Source organism: Lissotriton helveticus, chromosome 10, assembly GCF_964261635.1.
Source record: "Lissotriton helveticus chromosome 10, aLisHel1.1, whole genome shotgun sequence".
Classification (NCBI taxonomy): domain Eukaryota; kingdom Metazoa; phylum Chordata; class Amphibia; order Caudata; family Salamandridae; genus Lissotriton; species Lissotriton helveticus.
The window spans coordinates 275,312,711-275,336,666 of NC_136071.1; the positions used below are offsets into that span (position 1 = coordinate 275,312,711).

General features: G+C 43.2%; 1 protein-coding gene across 1 annotated transcript in view; it reads right to left on the reverse strand.

Annotated features, from left to right (window-relative positions):
- Positions 1-23,956, reverse strand: part of OBSCN (obscurin, cytoskeletal calmodulin and titin-interacting RhoGEF) — a 2,124,484-nt gene that overhangs the window by 1,078,841 nt on the left and 1,021,687 nt on the right. The window contains exons 90-92 of the mRNA XM_078665296.1: positions 14,822-14,980; positions 13,523-13,700; positions 3,937-4,050 (exon numbers count right to left, since the gene is read on the reverse strand). Coding sequence (XP_078521422.1) covers positions 3,937-4,050; positions 13,523-13,700; positions 14,822-14,980 — 451 coding nt within the window. The remainder of the gene's footprint in view (positions 1-3,936; positions 4,051-13,522; positions 13,701-14,821; positions 14,981-23,956) is intronic.

Below are 23,956 nucleotides of genomic sequence, written 5' to 3' on the forward strand. Positions count from 1 at the left end.
GTGGGCGTTAAGTTGAGAGACACACCCATTAGTACTTGGATTTCTCACAAACTGGTTTTACTGCCTTTCGTCAAACAGCAGAGTAATCACAAAGTTAACATAAAATAGGAAAGGAATGTGACAATAGTATTTGGCTTTTAAATTGGAATGGAATACAAAGTATATTTGGCATACTAGAAAGAATATACTACCAGGCCACTAGTAAGTATTAGATGTACATCAACATATCGCACATGGTGTCAGTCTTAAAGAGGAAATTCAAAAAAATCTGGGCAACTTTCAGGGAAACTGAAATTAACACTGTGAGAAAGGGGGTCATAACAAGACCCAATGATTAAGAGGGATAAAGGGGGAAATATATTCTTTTCCATAGATTAACAGAAAGAAAAGAGCATTAATTACAAAAAACATTGTGAAAAAGTTTATAGTAATTTTAAACTCACACACTGAAAATCATTTCATGAGAATAATAGATGTTAAATAAAGAGTGCACAATTTACAAGGGTTCCACATATAACAGGCATTGACAATGTCCACAGGTCTGGCCTTAGAACGCTTGTGTATTGGTTATTATTTATTTCAAGGATTTGCCACAAAAAGTAATGAAGAAAAAAATGAATACATGCCTCCTCATAATCGTGTTGGTCAAATGAATCTAATAAAAAATGTAATTAAAAAACTAAACTTGGCATATAATTTCAATAGAACAGTACATGTGCTTGGAAAGCGGAAGGTGTACTTCCCCAGGCATAGAAACCTTTTCAATTTTGATACACATCACAGGAAAATATAATTTCAAGAAAAGGCAGGTTGGAAATTCGGTCTCTAGTTGGCAGAGGTACACACCCTTTCTAAGTGGGAACCACAATCCTATTCAGGGTAAGCTAGATACACACTAAAAGATAACCTGTGCTCACCATCTGGTAGTTTGGCACAGAGCAAGCAGGCTTATCTAAAGAGGCAATGTCTAAAGTATTTGTGCAACACACACACACACAAAGTAATACAATAAAAGGACCACAAAAAGGCTCCACACAAGTTTAGAAAAACAGAGAATATGTATCAGAGTAAATCAAGACCAAAACAACAAAAATCCAATAAGTAGAAGTCAAGATGGGATTTTTTAAAGATTAAATACAAAAACAGTGCTTAGACGTCAATAGCTCTAAATAGTTACTTGAGGTCGCGCTGGACCAGGGAAAATCCAAAGATCAGGCCGATAGTGATGGAGGGCAGTTTGGCTACAGGACCCACGCAGTGTCTGCGGAAAAAGTACCTTGGACGGAGCAAGGAGTCGTCATCGAGAGTCCGATGAGTCAGTTCCAATTCACGCAGTCAGGTTGATACATCAAAGTTGAGCCCTGCAATCAGGACCTCAGGTCAGCGCTGCGTCGGAGTCAAACCTCGCCGTTCGGACCTCAGATCGGTGTTGCGCCATTGTCCCTGGTAACGGTGTAGTGGTGACGATGAGTCAGTTTTGTAGGAAAACAGCAGCAAAATCCACTTCTGAGGCCTAGAACTGGAGGGGGCACCTCAGGCAAGGGTATGACTCACTGCGGCAGAGTCCAGCAGCACAAGCAGAGTTGCAAGAACTCTTTTGCGTCTCTGAGACTTTAGAAAAAAGAAGGCAAGCCAGCAAGCCCTTGGAGTCACTGTGGGTTCAAGTGAGGCAGGTCCATTCCTTGTCCTCAGCAGGGCAGAGATCAGCAGGCAGCATGTGCACTTCATCACAGCAGTGAAGCAGTTCCTTGGAACAGTCAGTCAAGCAGAGTGGCAAACCTTGTAGCATAGCAAACCTTACTCCTGGCAGAGTTCCTCACAAGTCCAGTAGTGTACTGATTTGGTAGGGTCAGAGCCAAAGTACTTATAACCAAATGTGCCTTCTGCAGTGGGGGTGACTTCAAAGCAGCTCCTTGAAGTGCACATGTCCCCTTTCATCCTAGCCCTGTCTACCAAGCTATCTGTAGAGGGTCATCAGCCCTTTGCGTCAAGCCTATTCAGATATAAGTGTGAGCTCCCTCTCCCCCTTCCTTCCCAGGAAGGCTTTCAGAATGCAGATGAATGCAGACGAGTCCTCTCCCAACCCCACCCTTCCTGTGTTTGTGACTGTCTAGAAGGAGTTCACAAAGTGTAGCTGTCACCCAGCCCAGATGTGTATTGGAGACAGTTTGTAGGCACACAGAGCTAAGTTAAGAGCAGAGAATGTCCACTTGCCAAAAGTGACATTTCTAAAATAGTAATGTCAAATCCAACTTTACCACTAAAGAAGATTTATTGTTACCATTCCAAATATATGAAACTTGATTTAGCTACTCATTTCTAACCAGAAATTACAGCTTAAAAATGTTTTAAGGAATTCGCAATGCTAGCCTATGAGAGGAGTAGGCCTCACAGTAGTGAAACATGAATTTAGCTGTTTATCACTACCAGGAGATATAAAACTTAAAAATACATGTTCTTTTTTTTACTTACACAGCACCCTGCCCTTAGGGCACCACCAACTCTGGCACTTAAGTGCACATATTTTTTGCGAGATGTGCACATGTGATCAGTCAAAATGACATCATTCACACTGCAAGTGAGTCACTGGTTGAAGTGGTCTCACCCACTAATCCATGCTGTAAGCAGTGATGTGCAAAAACAAAATACCTTTCATATGTGAATTTTTAATTATGAATTTGTTTTTATTACATGAGGTTGGTGACGTAGCTAAAGCTGTCTCCAGGCTATACATAAACAATGTACATGAATATGCATGTCAAATAATGACTTAAAAGCTCAATAAAAAAATGGAAAACACATTGAATGTAATGTTTAGAGAAGATGGTAGATTATCCTCACAACAGGAAATGTATCACTTCCACTGCAGGCCCCAAACGGAACATCTCCTAACAGGGTGGCTTAACTGAACAAGGATGACAGTGAAACAGGTGAAAATGACTGCTAGGGATTCACACATCTGCATCTCAATAGCCACATTCAAACTGCTGTCACTGAGGAAATTAGAGGCACTGCTTTTATTTCATTTAAGAGCTAATGGTTTATATGGCAGCCCTCAATCTTAACATATTAGCCAGTTAATTTTCTTTAAATAAAAACATACAATTATCACATTTTATTTATTCGACAACAATGAAACATTCATGTTTCAAAATCTGCTAACTAAAGTTTCTTGCATTTGTTTGAAGGTGGTTTCATTGTGTGAGACTTCTAAGCGCAATTATTGTTTTACGTGAGAAAGAGATACATGCGAATTACAATAGGTGAAAATGGCGCAGGAATTTCTCATGCTTGTTGCGTGGGTGAATTCCAGGAAGAGAACCGAGGAAGCATATCTGGGCATGTTTGCTTATGGCAGAAAAAACACAGCTGACCCTGCACAAACCGAATTACCAGCAGGAGCAGTGAAGAATAGACAGTAGTGAGTGATTGCCATTTGAATCGCCTCAAGGCACCTTCAGGCTGAATAGAATGGTCCCATATTAATATCCAGTGTATTTTTAATCGCTCCCTATTTTGGAAGGTGAGGGAAGCGTAATCCATTGAGATAAACTCATTTGCCACGGATCACACTATCTGATCTAAAAATGATGCTTGGATTAAAAATCTGGTCCTCCATATTCCAAAATTGGTAACATAACCTGTGCAAATTACCCTGGACAAAAAGTCTGCATAATGTTTTGGCCTGTCTTCTGCTTGGGAGTGGGTCGGTAGCCTTAACATGCCTCAGCGGACGTTTCACGTTATGTGTGACTGCCAAATTGTTCAGTTGCCACGGTTACTACAATGTAGGTCCAGAGCCAGCCACTTTTGATTTTCAAAATATTGGCAGTCGGCGGTGCTAGTGAATCATTAAGAACGTCAGCCGCCATCTGTGTGTCTTGAATGCACAGAAACAACGACAACAGTAAGTATATTTCCTGAAAGATTCCATACCTTTGTACCAGCTGACAACAGGCTTTGGCGACCCGACAGCCCGGCAGGCCAGTTTCACAGTCTCTCCCAATTCAGTTGTGCAATCAGCAAGTCGTTCAACAAATTCAGGAGGACCTAAGAAACAAAACATATGTTTGCAGTTTAGCTTTCTCATATAACTTTGTAATATATTCCTTTGCCCAGGAAGTAAGGAAGAGGAGGGTTTAAAGTTATCATTCAGCTACAAATAGGCTAAGTGGGATGGACCAATCCTATGTCAGAATACTGAGAGCCTACCACTACATGTCAAGGTAAGTATATATGTCTGTAAATATTTACTATTCTTAGCCATAATACATTGAAGGCAGTGCCCACCATCCCATCTTCAGTACTTTTACCCCTGGCCTCGCCCCCAAGATTCAGCACACTGAAGAAAAATAAACACAAATAAAACAGGTTTTAAACCCGTTTTATCAATTTTTTACTTTTCATGTTTTTGAAGGTGCTGGTGGAGGAGCCGCCGCTGTATGTAGATAAATATTGTCAGGGTACATAGATGTGGAGTTAAGAATTGTAAATGCATACGTATGTAAACACACCTCCAAAATATTGTGGCAGTTGATATTTCGCATGAATATTTTTTCATGATTATGTGAAAAACCTGATATTCTGCTAGTACACAGTTGGCCCCGCACTTCTAATGAGGGAATTCGGCACATTTACAACAGAAAGGTTGTTGGCATTTTAAAGTAAGAGTTTTGCTTCTTGCATTGTAAAACTAGCCCAACATGTCGAACGATATTGCAGTAAGTGAAACCAGTGGCCAGTCTGCTGCTGCTTCCATCAGGATACAGTACCATGGCGAGTAGCTGTGCTACTGTTTTTTTTCATAAATTGTATCAGTGCAAGAGATAATTTGCATCACCCATGGACCGAATGAGTGACTCAAAAGATCATTTTTGCTTTGGTCGAATGGCTTACATTTTGTTGTGGGATATATTAGGTGGTGCTACATTTGACTGGTCTGAATGCACTTTAGGTAATCTGAAAATGATGAGGCACAAATAAAATGTTTCCTGGAGTAATCTGTAATCTTGCAACATTTATGGATTAAAAAAGTGGTAAAGCGCAATTTTGATCCCACCCTAAAATATTATAGGAGTACATCATAATCATGAGTAGTCAGCGCTCACAAATGTTTTATATGATTAATGTTACTAAAAGAAGATTGAGTACCGTATATTTAAAGTGTTCCATGTGTGACAGATACGATTTATAACGTGTGTTTAAAAAATGTGACTAATAGAGAAGTTTGATGTACTTATTTATTAACACTATGGAGGAAAATCTACGTACATAATGTGATTTATTGTGAGAGTAACAAGATTAAAATATGTGGAAACTAACGTTTAGAGATTTGTGTGAAACACAACATTATATTCACTTGAGTGTATTTTAATTAATATTTTGTAGTGGTCTTTTGCAGTACACGTGAATTATGAAATTGTGCAGGTATTTGAAACCCAGTGCACTGTTAAGTTGACTTTAATTTTAAGGCCTCACGTATGATTTCAGTACAAGTACAAAATGCAGTTTAACATGTAATTTGTGCCTAACCTTCAATGTGGAATGTTTTCATTGCATTTTGTTTCCACGGCAGGTGTGGACAATGCCTCATTATTAGCATAGAAGAGTTTCAGTTTTCATTAGATCGCAAGGTCGTAGAAGACAAAGCTGGAAAGGAAACAGGCGGTAACATGCTCGGAGATGAGTTCTCCTGAGAAGGAGAAGAATGAACAAGGACGAATGAAGTTGCAGTTTATCGATGTGGGAAAGGCGGAACTAGTATCCACTTTGTGCCAGATACATGGAAAAGCACTGGAGAAGGTCACATAGTATTGTCTACCTTGAATGCAACTGATATTATATGCTGTAACTTAGAAAGGGTCAGGAGAGGCATTTTAGGATTTCAGTTGTGGACTACTGGATCATTGTGGGACTAAATTGCTTAAACTGTATCAAACGTTTAAATTGGGATTGTGTTCTCCCTTTTCCCTCTCACGCAGTTAATACAGACCATCTGGTTGAGGGTAAATGTTTAAATGTTTAACTGGGCCAAAGCTCTCTCACTTACTTTTAAGAATCGCTGCCAATCTGTTTTATTGTCATCATTGTTGTTTTTGTGGGTATACACTTGTACATTTTTTGACTGAAACCGATACAATTACATGGCAATCTACCAATGCCAACAAAAATGGAGCAGCTGCCTGTTTCTGGCTTATCATATCTGGGCTACAGTAGAATGGGTTGTCACAGGAGGTAAATTGGATAATGGTGACATCTCGAAAGCTGCTACCCACAAAGACTTTTTCAGAGGCTGCAAATTTGCAAAAACCCGCCTGACAGGCTCATTGCTAAGACTCCAGAAATTCCACAGAACAGAGGATCAGCAACTTCCTCACAGCTGATCCATTAAGGAGCTGTGCTAAAAGAGCATGTGAGTAAAAATCAACTGATCACAATCTAAGAGAATCCACTTTGTGATATCACAGCGAAATAAAGAGTAGGACAACAGCAAAAGCGGCCTGAAGGTACAACTGCCTCACTTTCAAGCCAGCTCCTAAGGTATCGGTGAAAATCGAATACATTATTAAATAAAAGAAAAAATAAATAAACATACCTGCCTTTCTGTAGTGACAAAATCCATGCTGATACTTTGTGGACAATATATGTTAATTAAAAAACTGGATACAACTTAAATGAAACACAGGATCAACTATTATATAAGTTTAGAAAACAATGGGAAATGTTTTTAACTCTTTTTGACAGTTTCAGCTACAGACATCTTTATTTGTCTGTTGACCAAAACTGTTGTTTCCAATGTACATAGAGTGGACTTTAGGTCAACCTGTTGCTCATGACTGGATGGCCTTGTTCTCCATCTCACTTGCCTCCTCAGTTCCTTCTGTATTCATGTGTATGTTCTACCCAGGAGCACTTCAGTCTTACAGTGGCGTTTTTGGTTCTCTTGTATACTCCCACTGCCGACACTTCTTGCATTCAGGCAACTAATTTTTCCTTTACTTTAAGCACTCCAGGGGAGTGCATGTATTTTCTTGCTCTGTCCCCTCGTGCTGCTTCCCACTTCACTGTCCCTACCCCTCTCGATCTCCATTGTGCTTCCCATCACTTTATTGTTTGCTTCCCCTGCTCGTTTTTAGGTCCCGCCTATGCAGCGAGCATGCACTGCATAGGAAAAAGACCTTTAGCAATCGATTCACTTTTGCAGGCAAAAACGTGCAAGCGTTGCATTGCTTTCAACGTGTGCACGTTTGGCGATTCCATTGCGGGAGCAAGCTTTAAATCCATCTGTTGTAATTAACAGATGGTTCTTGTCGCTCCCGCAAGGGAAACCGGCGCAGGCCCCCTCCTCTCTCCCCTCTCCCTGCTGCCTCCTTTCAGCGCGAGGCACGCGCGCTTCTTTTAATTGTTGCTGCTGCTTATATCGTTTAAGTTCTTCCCAGCTTCGTGTCAGCCTCGCAGAAGCCTTGCACTTACCCTTCCTTCCTCGCCCAGATCTGGCTGTGGGTCAGAATCTTGTCATAATAGGCAGAGGAGTCCACTGGGTCAAAGACGGACAGTAGAACAATGGCACTCACTGGCAGGAAAAGCCTCTTCATGGTGTAGCCTCCCCATGCCCTTGGCTCGTCACAAAGTAGAACTGGCAGGAGACGTGCGGAGCCTCTCGGTTATATCCCAGCTCCGGGGGCTGTGGGAGGGTTGTGAGGAACAACCTGAGACCGACCTCACCCCTCAAGGAGCGGCAGCATGACCTCTGCACGCCAGAGTCAGTGTGAGGGAAGCTGCTGGTGAGGAGACACCAGCCTGCCCCGGACAGCTGCAGAGCCTGACGCTGGTGCTTTAGGATAGAGACTCCCCTCTTCATCTCAGTAGATGACACCCCAAGACGGCGAGCCACCTGACATCTCAGTAAATGACATCCCAAGATGGAGAGCCCCCTCACATCTCAGTATATGACACCCCAAGATGGAGAGTTCCCCTCGCATCTCACTCAGTATATGGCACCCCAAGACGGAGAGCCCCCCTCACATCTCAGTATGACACCCCAAGACCACAGGCCCCCCTCAGCTCTCAGTATACGACACCCCAAAACGGCAAGCCTCCCTCTGTTCTCAATATGACATCTCAAGACAGCGAGCACCCCTTACATCTCAATATTTAACATCCGTTTTTTAAAACTAGTAAAAAGACTGAACATCACTTGCCGCAATTTTATGTGATTAGATTTCCATCAATCACACTGTCGAGGCCTGGGATCACCCAGGACTGTGAGACCCTCTGCCTGGTCCCTGAGGTTTCAATATTTTATCAAAAATAAAATAAATAGTATTGAACTAGCTGTTCTTTCTGTTAAGCAAAAATCAAATCATCCAATGTCATTATGCATGAATCAAAAAACCAGCCAGAGCGTCTCACAGTCCTGGGTGATCCCAGGCCTCGACAGTGTGATTAAAAGGATAGGGGTTTGGGCCGTACCCCTCAGTGAGACAGCACGCCAACTTGTTGAGAATATTTTTTTTAAAAGTGTTCAAAATACTGCTGTTTACATTGATTAAAAAGGTGTGCAGGTCTACACAATTACAGAGTAGATTTCCATTAAAACACTTTGAAGTAGTTCTCTCAAAGTGTGTTTTTTATGAGCGCCAATTTAAAAGAATCCAAAGGCAGTTAGTTAAACATTCGAATAGTGTGGACTCTACTGTTGGAAATGACGGTCTGGTCATCGGATACAGCTTCGGGACATCCCACAGAAGGGCAATGTGGACACGCAGTCAACACGAGGGTTCCCATGCCTCTGTGAGGCAGAAGCGCGCCAGGAGTGTACAGGCTCGGTGGCTGGGAGAGATCCATTACCTGGATCTCTTCTCCCCTCCTCTCTCTATTCATCACCCCACAGAGTGCTTAGGATAGGCCACTGCAGCCACTAGTCACATAATACACTCGGATCCAGTTGGCTGCTTACTGGGTTGCTTGTAAATCATTAATTATAATGATGTCACTTTCAATGAATAACTTTTGCCGAAATGATTAGAAAACAAATACTACGGGACAGGAATTTTATGTGTGTCCTGTTCTTGACAGGCAAAACGGCCAATCTTGAGAGTGGCCACGCCCCACGTGAGTGCTGCTTTTTAATTTTATGGCTCACACCAGTCATCACAAAGGGCATATATAAAAGTGTACATACCCAATATGTAAAGTTACACCAGGGAAAGCTGCACATTGAGGTTCCAGATGTACTAAGTTTCACTCAGCAAAACCATAAGCACAGATTTTGTACTGGAAGGGTATCTTTCTAGTACAACATACTATGATCAGACATGGTTTAACACTTTTCTAACTTTGTATGTATTCCATATAGAGCAGCATACCTGCAAAGTGGGAATTGTATTTAGAAAACACATATTTTCTCAAAGTGTATGCATGCCTCAAGGAGGCGTTAATTTTTTACACAAAGACCAATGTACCATTTTTAGTAGCTAGAACTTTGCCTCAAAACACACTTCGAGCCCTATTCTAAAAAGAGCTATAAGACTCCTTCTGAGCATACTTTTCAGTTTTTTTTGTATTCACAAACATTTGCGAAAGTATGTCTGGAAAGCTGCGAAGACAAACTCTTGAGAACGTCATTTGACTTTTTGTGAAGGATCGTTCTCCTCTTGTGTCGATGTCTCCACAGCAGAGACCTTTAAACAGGGGGAATGGTGCCACCTGTGCAAATGTACTATTTTTTACCTCCTGGGAAGAAATGTTTCCCATTGGAGTACCTTAGGGGACAGACTCGTCGTGTATCTGGGATGAATCTGTGCTAAGAAGATTCTAGAGCCTGATGCAAAATTGTTCCCTTGGTAGTTACTTGTCATGGTTCTCTTCCCTGAGCCCTTTACAACCTTCTCCCTTTCACCCATTTTCTCAGACTGGTCCCTATTGAAATCATCAATAATCTTCTTTCCCTATTTCTGAGAGCCCTCCACCAGGGCTTAAGTGGGATGAAAAAACTGGTGGTCTCTCAAATGGACATGGTCAATGTAATGAAGGGCGTGGCTTAAAAACACATAAGCTAAAAATCTGTGCTTAGCATAGTGAGCCGCCCAACTTGTATTTTGCTGTTTCTGTCATTGCATCCTAATATACGATAAAAAAAGTAACATCATGCCTACAACAAGTCAGGACTATTGGCTTTGTAAATGGTTGCTAGTTGCATAAGTTGAATAAGAAGCAACTATGGCCTGTATATAATACTGAAAAAGCTTCCACTTAAAGCCCGGGTGACACCACAACAATGTTGCTGCTCTTGAGTTTAAAAAAGAGAAGAGAAATCCAGAAAGAAAATGACTCTCTTTAAAGGATTTCCCTTCCCCTACAACGCTCATCTGGCATGACCTCATGCCGTAACTTCTCCACTGGTGAGAAGTGAGCAGTGTGCGATGCACACATCGATGTGCCTGATGTCACTGCAGTCTGGGAAAAAACAAACAGCCTGTGCCAGGGCACAAAATAGAGCCCGATAGAGACCCGTTAAGAGGCCCCCTTTAAAAACCTGCCGGTGCTCAGCACCGGTGAGACCCGGCCCACTTAAAGCCCTGCCTTCCACACTGTCTCTATATAGATTCTTCATCTGATCTACAATCATGGTGCTAATTATTCACTGTGCAGACTGTGCTAATAAGCTGGACTAAATGTGCTGCTGTTGTGAATTGGAAGTGATCATACATCTTCCTCATACTCGCCAAATGTGGGTGTGATGTGTTGTCCTACCTACTCTTGAAGAGAAGTTACACTGGAACTGTGCTGGAGGAAATCTGTTACTATTTCCAGGGTTTAAAAGGGTCAGATCGAAGTTTGGAAATGCCCACTAATGTACATGTTTTTTGGGTGTTCCCAACCTTCCAAGACGTACCATGCATTAGAACACCATCCTCCTCGTCCTTCAGTTGGGGTTTCAAGTGCAAATTTCTGTTCACTTGTGGTGGAGAGGCTTGCACAATATCCTTGGTGCAACAACATCAAGTGTTGCATGGCTAAACACTTATAAGGTCCCAAAGGCGAGACCTATTTGCTATGGCTATGCTTGTTTAAATAGTCTGCACCTCCATTCCTCTACTACTTCCTCGCCCCTCCACGTGTGGCACCCCCTTCCCCTCTCAAACTTCATATTTCTATGTTTGGCATCCGCCACACTATCGGCAAACACCATCTTAGAATAGTTGTTTAACCACCTTAAGGTGGCACATGTCTAGAGGACATACAGTAAAGAATTTGTTTTATATTAATTAACCCAATTCTAAGTTTGCCACCACAGATATACATTAATCCACCACGTTCTTTGAACTCATCTATTAAAACACTACTTTGCAAATATATGCACAGATGTCCTCAATGGATGCACTGGACTGAATGCAGAAATTTAAAAATAATGTTGTTTAATTATAAAAATGTTTCCAGGAGTAATTTTCCATCTTTGAAAAGCCTTCCTTAAAATATACAAAAGGCTGTCATCGATCATCATGGTGGCCATCACTGAATGCATTTGAAATATTTTAATAAACCCAAACCCAAGATGGCTGCTGCAGATGTGTGCATCTTTGTGGCAACCCAAACACCCAAAAAACATTGACAAAGCCACCATGTTTCACTGTCAAGATCGATAGGCTTTTTATAATCACTGTTTTTTTAATGTTTGTTAACAATTTGATGAGTAAGGCTTTAACAGTACGTACTCTTAGCTAGCACAACTTGTTGTTGAGTCAACAGGAACTGATAAATAAACTATTTTTCATATCGTATTTATGGCTTCTGATATTGCAACGCTATAGCTATATAAGCAGGGCTGATGCTACACTGAGCGGAATGGAGGCACCTGAACCAGTGGGCAACCATAACAGGGGCTGAGGGGTTCAGGACTGCAACAAATAGCTCAAAAATAATCTTGTTAGAGAAACAGGTATGCCCAAACAACAAAATGTCAGTTTCCCTCATGCTCTAAAAATCTGTATACCAGAGTTGGCTGTAAATGTATGGTGTTACATTCACCCAATTAAAAATTAGTCTACTCTTTACTATCACCTCTGCAGCACTGCAACACAGCCGCCACCGGAGGCATTTCAATTAGGTGAGTGAACACCGCCATTATGCAACTGCACAGACTCCACTCTCTGATACTCAGACCTGCATCTACCATTGCTAATTCTTTATTAACATTAGTAGACTTGTGTGTTATCATATGGTTCATATGTAACACTGCGTTTGCCATTTCCCCTTAAGGGAAATTAATACTTGAACTGCTATTTTGCAAACAGCTTCCTATAGAAGCCATTAGTGAGAATGCTAGGTTCGAAACCCAGTTATTCACTGCTCTTATGTGTAATATCTAGAGTCCTAGGAGAGAGCGGGAGAATGCAGGTGGTACAGGGAAAGAAGAGACAGTGCTGAAAAGCAGTTCCAATGTGATGCTTTCAGGGTGGCTCGGGTTCTCCGTTTTCAGTGCGACAAAGGAGAACATGGCCTCAGGCTGGGTTGTAAAGGGTGTGCACAGGAAGGTATTAGAAGGTGGCCAAACACCAGGTTCATTTTTTGTATTTGAAGGGAATGGAGCGAATGAAGAAAATGGTAGTAGGATGGTAGAAAAGGGATGTTTTGTGCGGGGAAGAATTTTACAGGGATTTGTGAGAAAGGATGGCACAACACAAGGCATTTTAAAAAAGTTCATTGAGGAGAAGCAGTTGGTCTGTGGATTGTAACAGGACACCAGGTCACATTTTTTATATTTGGGGAGGTACATCTAATACTAAATGTGGTGAGGGTGGATGGCAGGACAGGAGAATTTTCATTATGAGTGACCTTTCCAAAATCACCATTATTTACGAGCCACTGAATTACTGTTACCCAGGGTCCTAGAAATTCTTGGGACGTGGAAATAAGGGGAGGTTTGATATGTAGGGCAATGACATGCAGGAATAAGCATTACTCTACCACTTTCTGCAATCCTCCCCTTGCCTTTTACTGCTTTCCGGTTGCACATGGAGTTTTTGGCTGCTTTTAACCAAAATATCTGAGTGAAACATACAGAAAGTATAATTCCGATGGGCTAAATAACTTCAATTAATGGGCTCATCGGATTTTACAGGCCTTTTGTAATGAGGTCCCTGGTTGTATGGTTGTTCATGACTCCCTTAAGACTCCTCCACTCCTTCACTACTCATCTGAGAAAGGGAGAAAGGTGGGTGAGACATTCATAGCATCAATTATTCAATGGTAACTGAGAATAAAGAGTATGTTATTGACCTCTGAGTAACATCATGGACTTTGCTATTGTTGTCTACTTAATGCCATTCAGAATCCCTTTGGGAAAAACATTATCAATGTTCACTACTACCTCTCTATAATTCTATACATTTTGCCTTTCCACAACAGTAGGTACACTTATGTTTGGTTTAGATTTGTTAACCCTCTGGTATTAACTGTGTGCTAAAAAGGAATGGTGTCCCTCAAATTCTTCTTGGATGGAGGTGTGTGGAATACTCACTCCAGGCTGGGAGGCTGAAGCGTTGCTGAATGACACAGATGTCTTTCACCCAGGAGCTCTTGATGATGAAGGTACGGGCCTGAAGAAGGTACTTTCGAACTGAGTCTTCCCTCTCATGCCAGATCTCAAAGGCCCGATCATCTCCTTCCACCTGATCGTTCACATCAATGTTCGTCAGCTAAGGAGGAGGGAAAGATTTCATGCCTGAGTCAGAGGATGAACCACTGTTCACATAGAAGTGAGGTGTCTCACAATGTGTAACATATAGTCGCTCAACTCCATTCTGTAGTTCATTTATTCATATGTTCATTCATAGTATAGTGAATGTAGCTACACATTCTACAGTTTTATCTTAGAGCATCTCACAACAGACACACTTGTTTAGAAACCCATATGCAATGTGATTGTTAATTCTTTTTCAATTGTCACCGATTTTTGTGCTGACTGAGGGTAGAAGAAAAACATTTTCCATGCAGACAGTTGTCTAATTCCAACACACTTGCAGTCCTCTTGCACCATGTAGAGGTGGAGGACCACTTAGTTTCTCACAGTGGAGCCTCTACTGCCTCTGCCATCAGAAACAACCCACCAGAAGTCCATCTGCCACAGGACTGCCTGCTTTAGAACAACAGAAGGCTTATCCCATTTAAGGTTGGCATTGCAATGTAGCTTTTTCCAGCCCGGGTCTGCAGTATAAACCATGGCAGACCTTGATGAGAAAATCAGCTATGGCCGCCATACACTCAGATAATATTTGCTATTTTGGGGGTTTGTTTCTGAGAAACTAAAACAATGTCCAACAGTCCACCATGACTTGTTTGTCTGCTCAGCATTGCAATTTCCCTGAAAGTGCTCTCACTTTGTCATCAAGCACGTCTAGAGCAAATCCCTCACCACCCAAATCTAATCTTAATATGGCAGGTGCTTCCCTGCTGAGCAGGGCCACCTCTGGCCCTGAGGACTTGGCACTGGCACTCTATCTGTTGTAGGTTCAACAATGACCTGAATTTCTCCTGTCTTACATCAACTCTAGGATTTGTATCTTCTTTACTGTTTCCACGTGCTCAACGGCATTCCAGTTGGGAGCAGTAAACTAATTGGCAAACAAAAGGGTAATATCAATAGAACAAAAAGCAAGACTCTGCATGTTGGTGATGCCTTGATCCCAAATCCCACAGGCGTTAAATAAAACAAAATATGAGACCATACTTCATATCCTAATATTGTTAGTACAAAAGGCACAGACAGATTTTCTAGTGGACTACAAGGAGTGATATGTGTAAACAGCTGTTTCCAGACCTTCATCATGTTCTTGAAGATGTAGCTGTATGTGTCCGTCTTGGTGTCTCTCTTGGGTTTACAGATCAGAATGTAGTTCTTGAAGAGGAAGACATGTCGATTGTGACCTTTCCAAGCCATCCGGGCTCCAGGAGCCCCCTCCCACACGATGAAGTGACCCTGGAAAAAAGAATACAGACAGTGAACTTGCAGCATGGCCACACACATAGGGGATGAACATTAGTCAATAGCCACCAGCCCAATACTGGCTCCCTATTTGTTTGCCGAAGACTTTGCTAAGTAATATGTCATCTTCTGCATTGTTGAATTGTAAATGTTCCACTGTGAGTGGCAAAAGCCTTCATCTACTCTCTATGATATTAACATTTGTTATTAATGTTGTTTTTTGGGAAAACTTTACATGATATAGAAATGGAAAGCTAGTTCCACGCAGAAGCTTTTGTCTACCAACTATTAAGAAAAAAAGCCCACCCCATCAACATGTGGTAGGGAAGGACATTGCACCGGAACAGTTTAAAGAAATGATTATGTTTGTGTAGGTACAGAACATCTAATCTGTTTGTCATTAGCCCAAGTATTTAGACTCTGCACCTGATCCTCCGTAGATGAAAGTGAAAATAAGTTATAAGCACAACTCTCCACAGGGGCATTAATTTTACTTGGAATTTCCCACAACGCTAACAGAGAAAGCAAAAGCACAGGATAATGGAGACCTCAACAAAATTATTTAAACTTAGGTTTATGATTAATAAACTAATCTGGGATGATAGAAATATGAGACTGCCAATAAAAATGATAACGAGTTTGCAGTTGCTGGTTGAAATATAATAAAAGTTGTCACGAGTTAAAAATATTTTTAATTACAAAGTTGTAAAACTTATTTACTGTTTTCAAAAGTTAGGCCAATCAGACGGTCAAATAAACAATAGGGTGATACAATATTTGGTATTCTAATGAAAAATCATAGCAACGCATTTATGATACAAAATTGAATTTTTTATCTATAAGCAAAACAAAAACAAAATCTTGAATATCGATTTTTTTAAGAGTTAGTATAAAATACTAAACACGCAATGAGTAACAAAAAAAATGAGCATGCCAATCCACGACAGGTATCGATAAAAGCACGACGCAGTACATATTCCCTAACATTAACCATCCATATGCTTTCCTGCGATATCCATGTCGGAATTTGTTTGGGGAAATCCAGGTTAGGACACTGTACATACTTTATTTAAAACAAACAGAACTGGGACTTAAGTAAAATGGAATTCTAAGCAGACAAACTTCTAATGTAAATCCAATATAAGCATGGTCAGGAGGAGAGCGTTATGTTGTGGCTATTAATCAACAGTGCCCCAACATGCAATACTGCCACTTGTTAGCAGCAGTCTAGGCATTCCATACTGCCACGTGATGTAGGCAAAAATGAAAAGACACGCCCTCATGGATTCGTGGTAGTGTGTACTCGTCCGGCTGGGACCTCTCTCCCGCCTCGCAGCCACGCCTATTTATTCGGCTCTGCTCACATGGCATGGGATCGACCACCAAGTTAACACGTTGCCGGGGTGAGCCTCACGACACCCATGTCATTGAACACACAATGCACCCAACCCACAACAATGCAGCACAAATAGAAAAAGCAAAAAAGGGGAGAAATAAAACTATTTCTTCTTGTTAAACCAATCTAATGCCTGCTCTCTGGTTAGGCACTTCTTATCATCAGCACGCACGCCCTCACCTCCACTGACTACATCCTCCTAGGAGACCTGAACTTCCACCTCGAGAACAACAACGACGCAAACTCCTCCACCCTGACTGACAACCTCGCTAACCTCGGACTAAGACAGCTCGTGACAACACCCACCCACGCCGCCAGCCACACGCTCTACCCCATCTTCACCACAAGCCCCCACGCCTCCTTCAACCACACCACCCACTGGACCGACCACCACTGCATTCACTTCACCTTCGGGAAGCCCACCTCGCACCACCACACTCAACAGATGCTTCGACACCGCTGGAGCAAAGTCACCGAAGACCAGCTAACCACTGCCCTCACCCATAACCCACCCGCCGACTCCACCGATCCCGACACCACCGCCCGCAACCTCAGACAATGGATCGACGACTGCGCAAACACCCTCGCCCGCTCAAGTCACCCTCCAACAGCCACACCAGCAAGAAAGCCACCTGGTTCACCGAAGACCTCAAGGCCTCCAAACGAACATGCCAAAAATTGGAGAAGAACTGGCTCCGTGAACAATCACCGGACAGCTACACAGCCACATGAACGCCACCCGCAGACACCCTCATCCCATCAGAGCCGCCAAGAGGGCCTCCTTCAAGAACCACCTAGATAACAACGCACACAACAACAAAGAGCTCTTCAACATCGTAAAGGAAGTCTCCAACCCCAGCTCCAACACCAACAACATCCCGCCTTTGCAAGACCTGTGCGACTCACTGGCCACCTTCTTCCACCACCAGATCGCAGACATCTACGACAGCTTCAGTGCCACGACCACCCCGACAACCACCACCCCCACGACCACCACTCGCACCAACCACCTACTCTCCTGGACCAGCGTCAATGACGAGGACACCAGCAAGATCATGAACACCATCCACTCCGGATCACCACTAGACCCATGCCCTCACCACATCTTCAACAAAGCCAGCACAGCCATCGCCCCCACCTCTGGAGAGTAATCAACATCTCCTTTGAGACAGCAACCTTCCTGGAGAGCTGGAAGCACGCCGAGATCAATGCCTTACTCAAGAATTCCAAGGCGGACCCCAAGGACCTCAAGAACTTCCAACCCATCTCCCTGCTTCCGTTCCGAGCGAAGGACACCGAGAAAATCGTCAACAACCAACTCACCCGCTACCTGGAGAACAACATCCTGGACCCATCCCAGTCCGGTTTCTGCAGGAACCACAGCACCGAAACAGCCCTCTTCGCCACCACCGATGACATCAGGACCCTGCTTGATAACGGAGAAACAGCAGCCCTCATCCTCCTGGACCTGGCAGCCGCCTTCGACACGGTCTGCCACAACACACTACGAACACGCTTACACAACGCCTGAATCCAAGAGAAGGCCCTGGACTGGACCACATCTTTCCTCTCCGGCAGAACACAGAGCGTCCGCCTCCCCCCCTTCCACTCCAAGGCCACGAGATCATCTGCGGCGTACCCTAGGGCTCATCCCTCAGCCCGATGCTGTTCAACATCTGCATGGCAGCCCTCACCCACGTCATCCGACTGCATGACCTCAACATCATCTCCTACGCCGATGACACCCAGCTGATCATCTCCCTCACCAAAGACCCCCACACCGCCAAAACCAACCTCCACAAAGGAATAAAGGCCGTCGCCGAATGGATGAAGAACAGCCGACTGAAGCTGAACTCAGACAAGACAGAGGACCTCATCCTCTGCTCCACCCCCTCAGCCTGGGAAGACTCCTGGTGGCCGAGAACAATGGGAACAGCACCAACACCCACCAACCAAGCACGTAACCTAGCGGTCATCCTCGACGCCAACCTCTCCATGACTAAGCAGGTCAACGCCGTCTCCTCATCCTTCTTCAACACCCTCTGAATGCTCCGCAGGATCTTCAAGTGGATCCCCACTGAAAACGAGAAAAACAGTCCCCCAGGCCCTCGTCATCAGCAGGGTGGACTACGGAAACGCCCTCTACGCAGGAACGTCGGCCAAGCTCCTGAGACGGCTGCAACGCATCCAGAACGCCTCGGCACGACTGATCCTCGACATCCCCTGCCGCAGCCACATCACAACCCACATGAGAGACCTGCACTGGCTTTCCGTCAACAAGAGGGTAACCTTCAAGCTCCTCCTCCATGCGCACAAAGCTCTCCACAACACCGGCCCAGCATACCTCACCAGACGACTCAGCTTCTACACCCCCACCCGCCAGCTCCGCTCCGCCGGCCTCGCCCTCGCCACAGTCCCACGCATCAGAAGAACGACCTCTTCCGGCGGATCCTTATTCCACCTCACCACCAAGACCTGGAAAACCCTCCCCACCAACCTACGGCAGACCCAAGACCTACTGGATTTAGAAGACTCCTCAAAACCTGGCTCTTCGATCAGTAGCAGCACCCCCCCCCCAGCGCCTTGAGACCCTAATGGGTATGTAGTGCGCTTTATAAATGTCTTGATTGATTGGTTGATTGAATGTCTGAAACCACCCAGTCTATAGAGCCATATCTCTGTTTTACAATTCCTAACCATCATTGCTTTCTACTTACGCGATTTAGATGTGCATATATATATCCATGTTGCTTATTGTTTTCTGGGACAGTCTGTGTCAGGAATCTAATGGATTCTAATTGAACGTCATGATGATTTTATACGCATTCCCTTTCTCAGATAACTATCTTTTGTGGTGGATTGTTTTACACAAAATTAACTGATCTGAGTACCACAATTGTTGCTAAAAGTGCCAGTATTAGGCTATGGATGACTCAAAGTTGACTCTTTGGTTCCACCTGCAATGCATTTATGTCAGGAAAAATACAGTGAATAGATACAAAAGCCTCTCAGCTGAAATGGGAGCAGCATATCTGTACTAAGTTTAAAAGTGTGAGGTAGACATAAAATGAGACGTCCAAGGTAAAGAAGGAGAGCAACAAGGGTCAAGTCGTGAACAGCAAGCATGAAATGGGCATAGTGGATGAGCCTAGGGACTCTGATCTCCCATAAAATGATTTTATTTTTACAAACCACAGATGGACCACCATTTCTGAGAGGGACTATATTAAAATGAGCAAGTAACTCCCTCGTGGTTCAATATCATGGCCATTAGCTCGACGAATGCCCAATGAGTTAAACTGGAAAGATCATTTGCTGAGGGTGAATCTGGCACTCAATTAGCACTGTAGCAATTTGCCTCTGTACATTTGCTGTATTACTTAAATTCAGCTCTTACTAAACAGGGTGAGCTCCTCCCTCAAGGTCATTACGGACATTCTTTCCCGTTCTGGACAAGACGCCCTAGGGCATTTGCGCGCTATATATAACTATTCAATATCAATGATAACCTAATACATTTTAGGTGTTGTACTTTTGCTTTGCTTCCATTGAACTAAGGAGACTAACACCTGAAAATAATGATTTGCAAGAGAAAGATTTAGAACTGTAGACAGTGTCTGTGTTGACCAGTGGAGTCACTGGAGGGCTCTCTGCTGGGGTACTGTGAAGCCATAGCGCAGGGAAATATGCTTTCTTCAAAATGCAGCTATTTTAAAATCCGAACGCATTACTATCTTGATTCCCTTCCTTGTCACAGTTCTTAAAACATGGAGGGGAGTTTTTGACCCAGAAACTGTCAATTCAGATACCTCTTGTGAGGTCCTACACCTGCACGCAAATGATTCAAGCAACATATATTATGCCTTTTTTGTCAGTGTTCTACATAGACAGATCTCAGCGGTCTGTCCAGCGAATAAATCATGTGATATGTAACCCCTTCCGTGCGGGGCTGTTTCCCCCCTGCTGTCCTGGAGGGCCGGGGGGGCGCTCATGACGAGGTCAGCTCGTCATGAGCCACGGCGCTCTGGTGCTCATGACGAGCTGAGCTCGTCATGACCACGCCCATTCCAATGGAACGCTCAGCACAGCAGGGGAATTAGCCCAGCGTGCGAGCGTTCCATCTAACCCCCATCTAACGGGCGCGGTCATGACGAGCTCAGCTCGTCATGAGCACCGGAGCGCTGTGGCTCATGACGAGCTGACCTTGTCATGAGCACTCAAGAGGTTAAAGATATGTTGTGCTTTTTTCCCTGAATTTTAAAAATGTAACTACTTTGTACTGTTAATAGGTCATTAAACCATACCACAGGTCTCAGCTTAGCGATATAGCAGGCATGGAACAATAGATTTCTGCAGAGTACAAACATCAAACAGAGCCCCAAACAGTGCTTAATTTGTGCTGGTGGTGGTAGACAAAACACTCATAATAAACTGAACTGACACACATTCTTGAGGACTGGGACTTATCTTTTATCATCAGGCTTTCGCCCAATGCACAAGAAAGAAAGGGCGAAACTGATAAAAGAATGAGGAAAAGAAAGATAGGAAATAGTGACAAAAGAAATCAGGGAAGAAAAAGTACCTGCAAGAGTGAGCTTGAGATAGTTTGAAGGGTGGCGAAAGAAAGCCATGAGGTGGAATAAAGGCAAAGCTGCCTTGGTATTCAGAAACCTCAACATTTGAAAAACTTTGGCCCGTTGCACTTTTTTCTACAAATTAATACCTGACCAAGATCTTTACTATAATCAGTGTGGGGAAAAGGTAAGTACAGTCCGAGGGTCATTATGGCAGCAGTCAATTCTCAGTTGAATGCTGACCTCATTTGTATGGCCCCTCACGTTAGTTCCTACATTCAGCAAACGCTGCAAGGCATTGGATTAAAATAGTGGCCATGCACAACTAAAGAGTTGGTAGACTTGAAATGGCAGTGCTCTCACAGGAAAAGAGAGTTCATTCCCAGCTCCGAATAGTGGCTGTCTCAACAACCCCTCTGAAGTGTGGACTTTCTAAAGTCATCAATTCTTTTTTTCCATCAAGCCTATTATTGCAGGCATGGTCACAAACTGGAAATGTAGCAGCAAACACAAGCATCTGTAGGGTTCAAAGGTCTCAGAATCAGAGCCAACCCAGGGCTTAGAACTCATCACGGGATGTTAGTAACCAAACTGTGGCCACATGACTGCCTACCCATGGTCATGAAGATCCTGCTAACAAGTGTGCAAGTCCTGAATCTGATGCTGCTAACACCTCAGAGTCAGAAACTCAGGAAGAAGATGTAGAATCAACAAATAAATAAGTTCTCCATTGCGGCTTCAAAAGTGCATCATTACAGTTGATTGAGACATTAGTAAATCCAATGGATTTAATTTTCTCTTTGGAATTCAAGGGCACTTGGCTACGTTTTCATACTTAAGATTTAAGCCAGCTTTTCCTGTGTTTGTCCGTGGTACAACAATACTTTCAATTCAAGATATTTCCACTCAGCTAAACGGTCGCTCCATGGGTGTTTATGAAGGAGCCCGCACCTCTGGAGGTGATTCTGCATGCAACGGTCATTATGATCCTTTACTTATTCGGAAAACTGGTTGATTGTGCTTTCAACCTTGTTAGGACCAAAGCAATGCAAATGCCTGACTTCAGTGCAATATGCTCTGTATTCATGGTCTTCCAATCAAACGTGAGAGGTACAAGCTAGAGCCAGCACCAGGTCTGGACTCTGAACTTTGAAGCACATTTTCGGACATATCTGGTGAGTGTGTTTCTTATAATGTTATGGGTATCCAAATGTCAGCCTCTCTCGGACACGCTGTTCATGTGTCAGGCCTCAATTTAAAAATTGGGGATCTCTCAGGGCAAAACAACATGGTGCCACTGGATCTTTTCCATCGCAATCCTCTAGTACTGTTGTTCCTGTCCTAGTGGTTCCGTGCCTCGCAGGATTGTGATAAGAAGACATCTGTAGCAAAAGGATCCACATAATGCAGGGGACATCAGTGCCTTTCAGAAGTGAGAGGAGCCTGTGTTTCTTCTTAGTGTGGTTTTCCTAATCCCTCCTATTCCACTGGTCTCTATAATTCACATCAGTCATAGGGGAGGTGAGTAACCCTGTGAACCCAACTAGCCCAGGGTGTGTGGGCAGTCTTTGATGCATGTCAGTCCTGCAAAAGGAGGGAAATGCCCAACATAGCAGGCAGATGAAGAATCACTCTATGCTCAAGAGGCCTGCTTTATGAATTCCTGGCAATTTCCATGTTTACAAAAGTGCTCTCCAAGAACTACAGGGAGAAGGTGGGAAGGGTTCTTGTAGCTCCAGTTTGGCCATGATGACCTTGGTGTCTGCTACTGAAGCCGCTAACCCAAGAGCTACTTTAGTTTCTTTTGAGGAAACTTTGCCATCTTTAAATATCACACCATAGAGCACTAGTTCTGCTGCAGAACGGAAGGGAGTCTACAAGGAAGGGATTTTCCAAGAAAATAATACTGCCTACACATCAATCAGGGAAACTGTTAACTTTAAAATTGTATGTGCAATTTTGGACTTGCCCCTCATTCAGGCGTGTTTCAAATGGCTTGGATCCCGGGAAATGTGGCCCGTTATTGACAATGCATCTTTTGGCATGAGTTTCTCTAGGTCCAATATTTTTGCTGAGAAGTTAGGATTCAGCAGTTTCAGCCTGCAACAGTTGTCAGGAACATTTTCATTGTGGATCTTTTGTCCCCTATCTCTTGAAGAGTTCTGAAAATGGATGGCTAGAAGTATCATCCCCTGCCACCTCCTGAAACCTAGCTCTTGTTCTAAAGGCTTTTTGAGAACAGCATTTGGAACTATGGGATTAGGTTTTATTGAGAATATTTAGTAAACCCATGTTTCAAGGCCTTTTGCATGTGCACTCAGGATTGGTAAATGTAGCGCCTCCTTGTTGCACCATAAGCTTTTCTTAAATTTTTCTGAGCATGGTACATCGTTTTAAGTATATTCTTCCTTTCATGTCAAACAGGTCTTTTCTCCTTCAAATTATCTCTCCTTTTTGTTTATTATGTTTCGTTTGTCTGGGAAAGGAACGGAATTCACAATGACAATGCAAGCACAGGGGTGTGATTTGCCAGTCAGGACTTACAACACAATAGCATTTTCTCGCCCCATGCCTTTTGACGGGAGGGGAACTCATAATATGGCAAAAGCATAAACAAAATGTCAGGGCTTTGGTTAACAGAAGATCTGCAACAAAAACACATATGTGTCACCACATAGATTTGTCCATCACTAAAAGTTTAATCTTAATGGCGCTGTAGCTAGTACTTTTTTTGGTAAGCTGTTCTGTGACACTGTGAATTAATAGCAAACAACACTAGTTATACATCACTTCAGAAATTAGTTTTGTTTCTGAAATAAATTGTCACTGATTGCCACTGAGTTCCATTGTCACGAAGAAGAAGAAGGATAAGGTGATTATGCCATACCTACTTACCAATAATTCTCACTACTCGGAGTTCAAGGTTTTTTTGTCACAGTTCTTAGTTTCCGACCATTCCCGGATGGACCTATGGATCGCTCCATTTTTTTTGTAATGTGT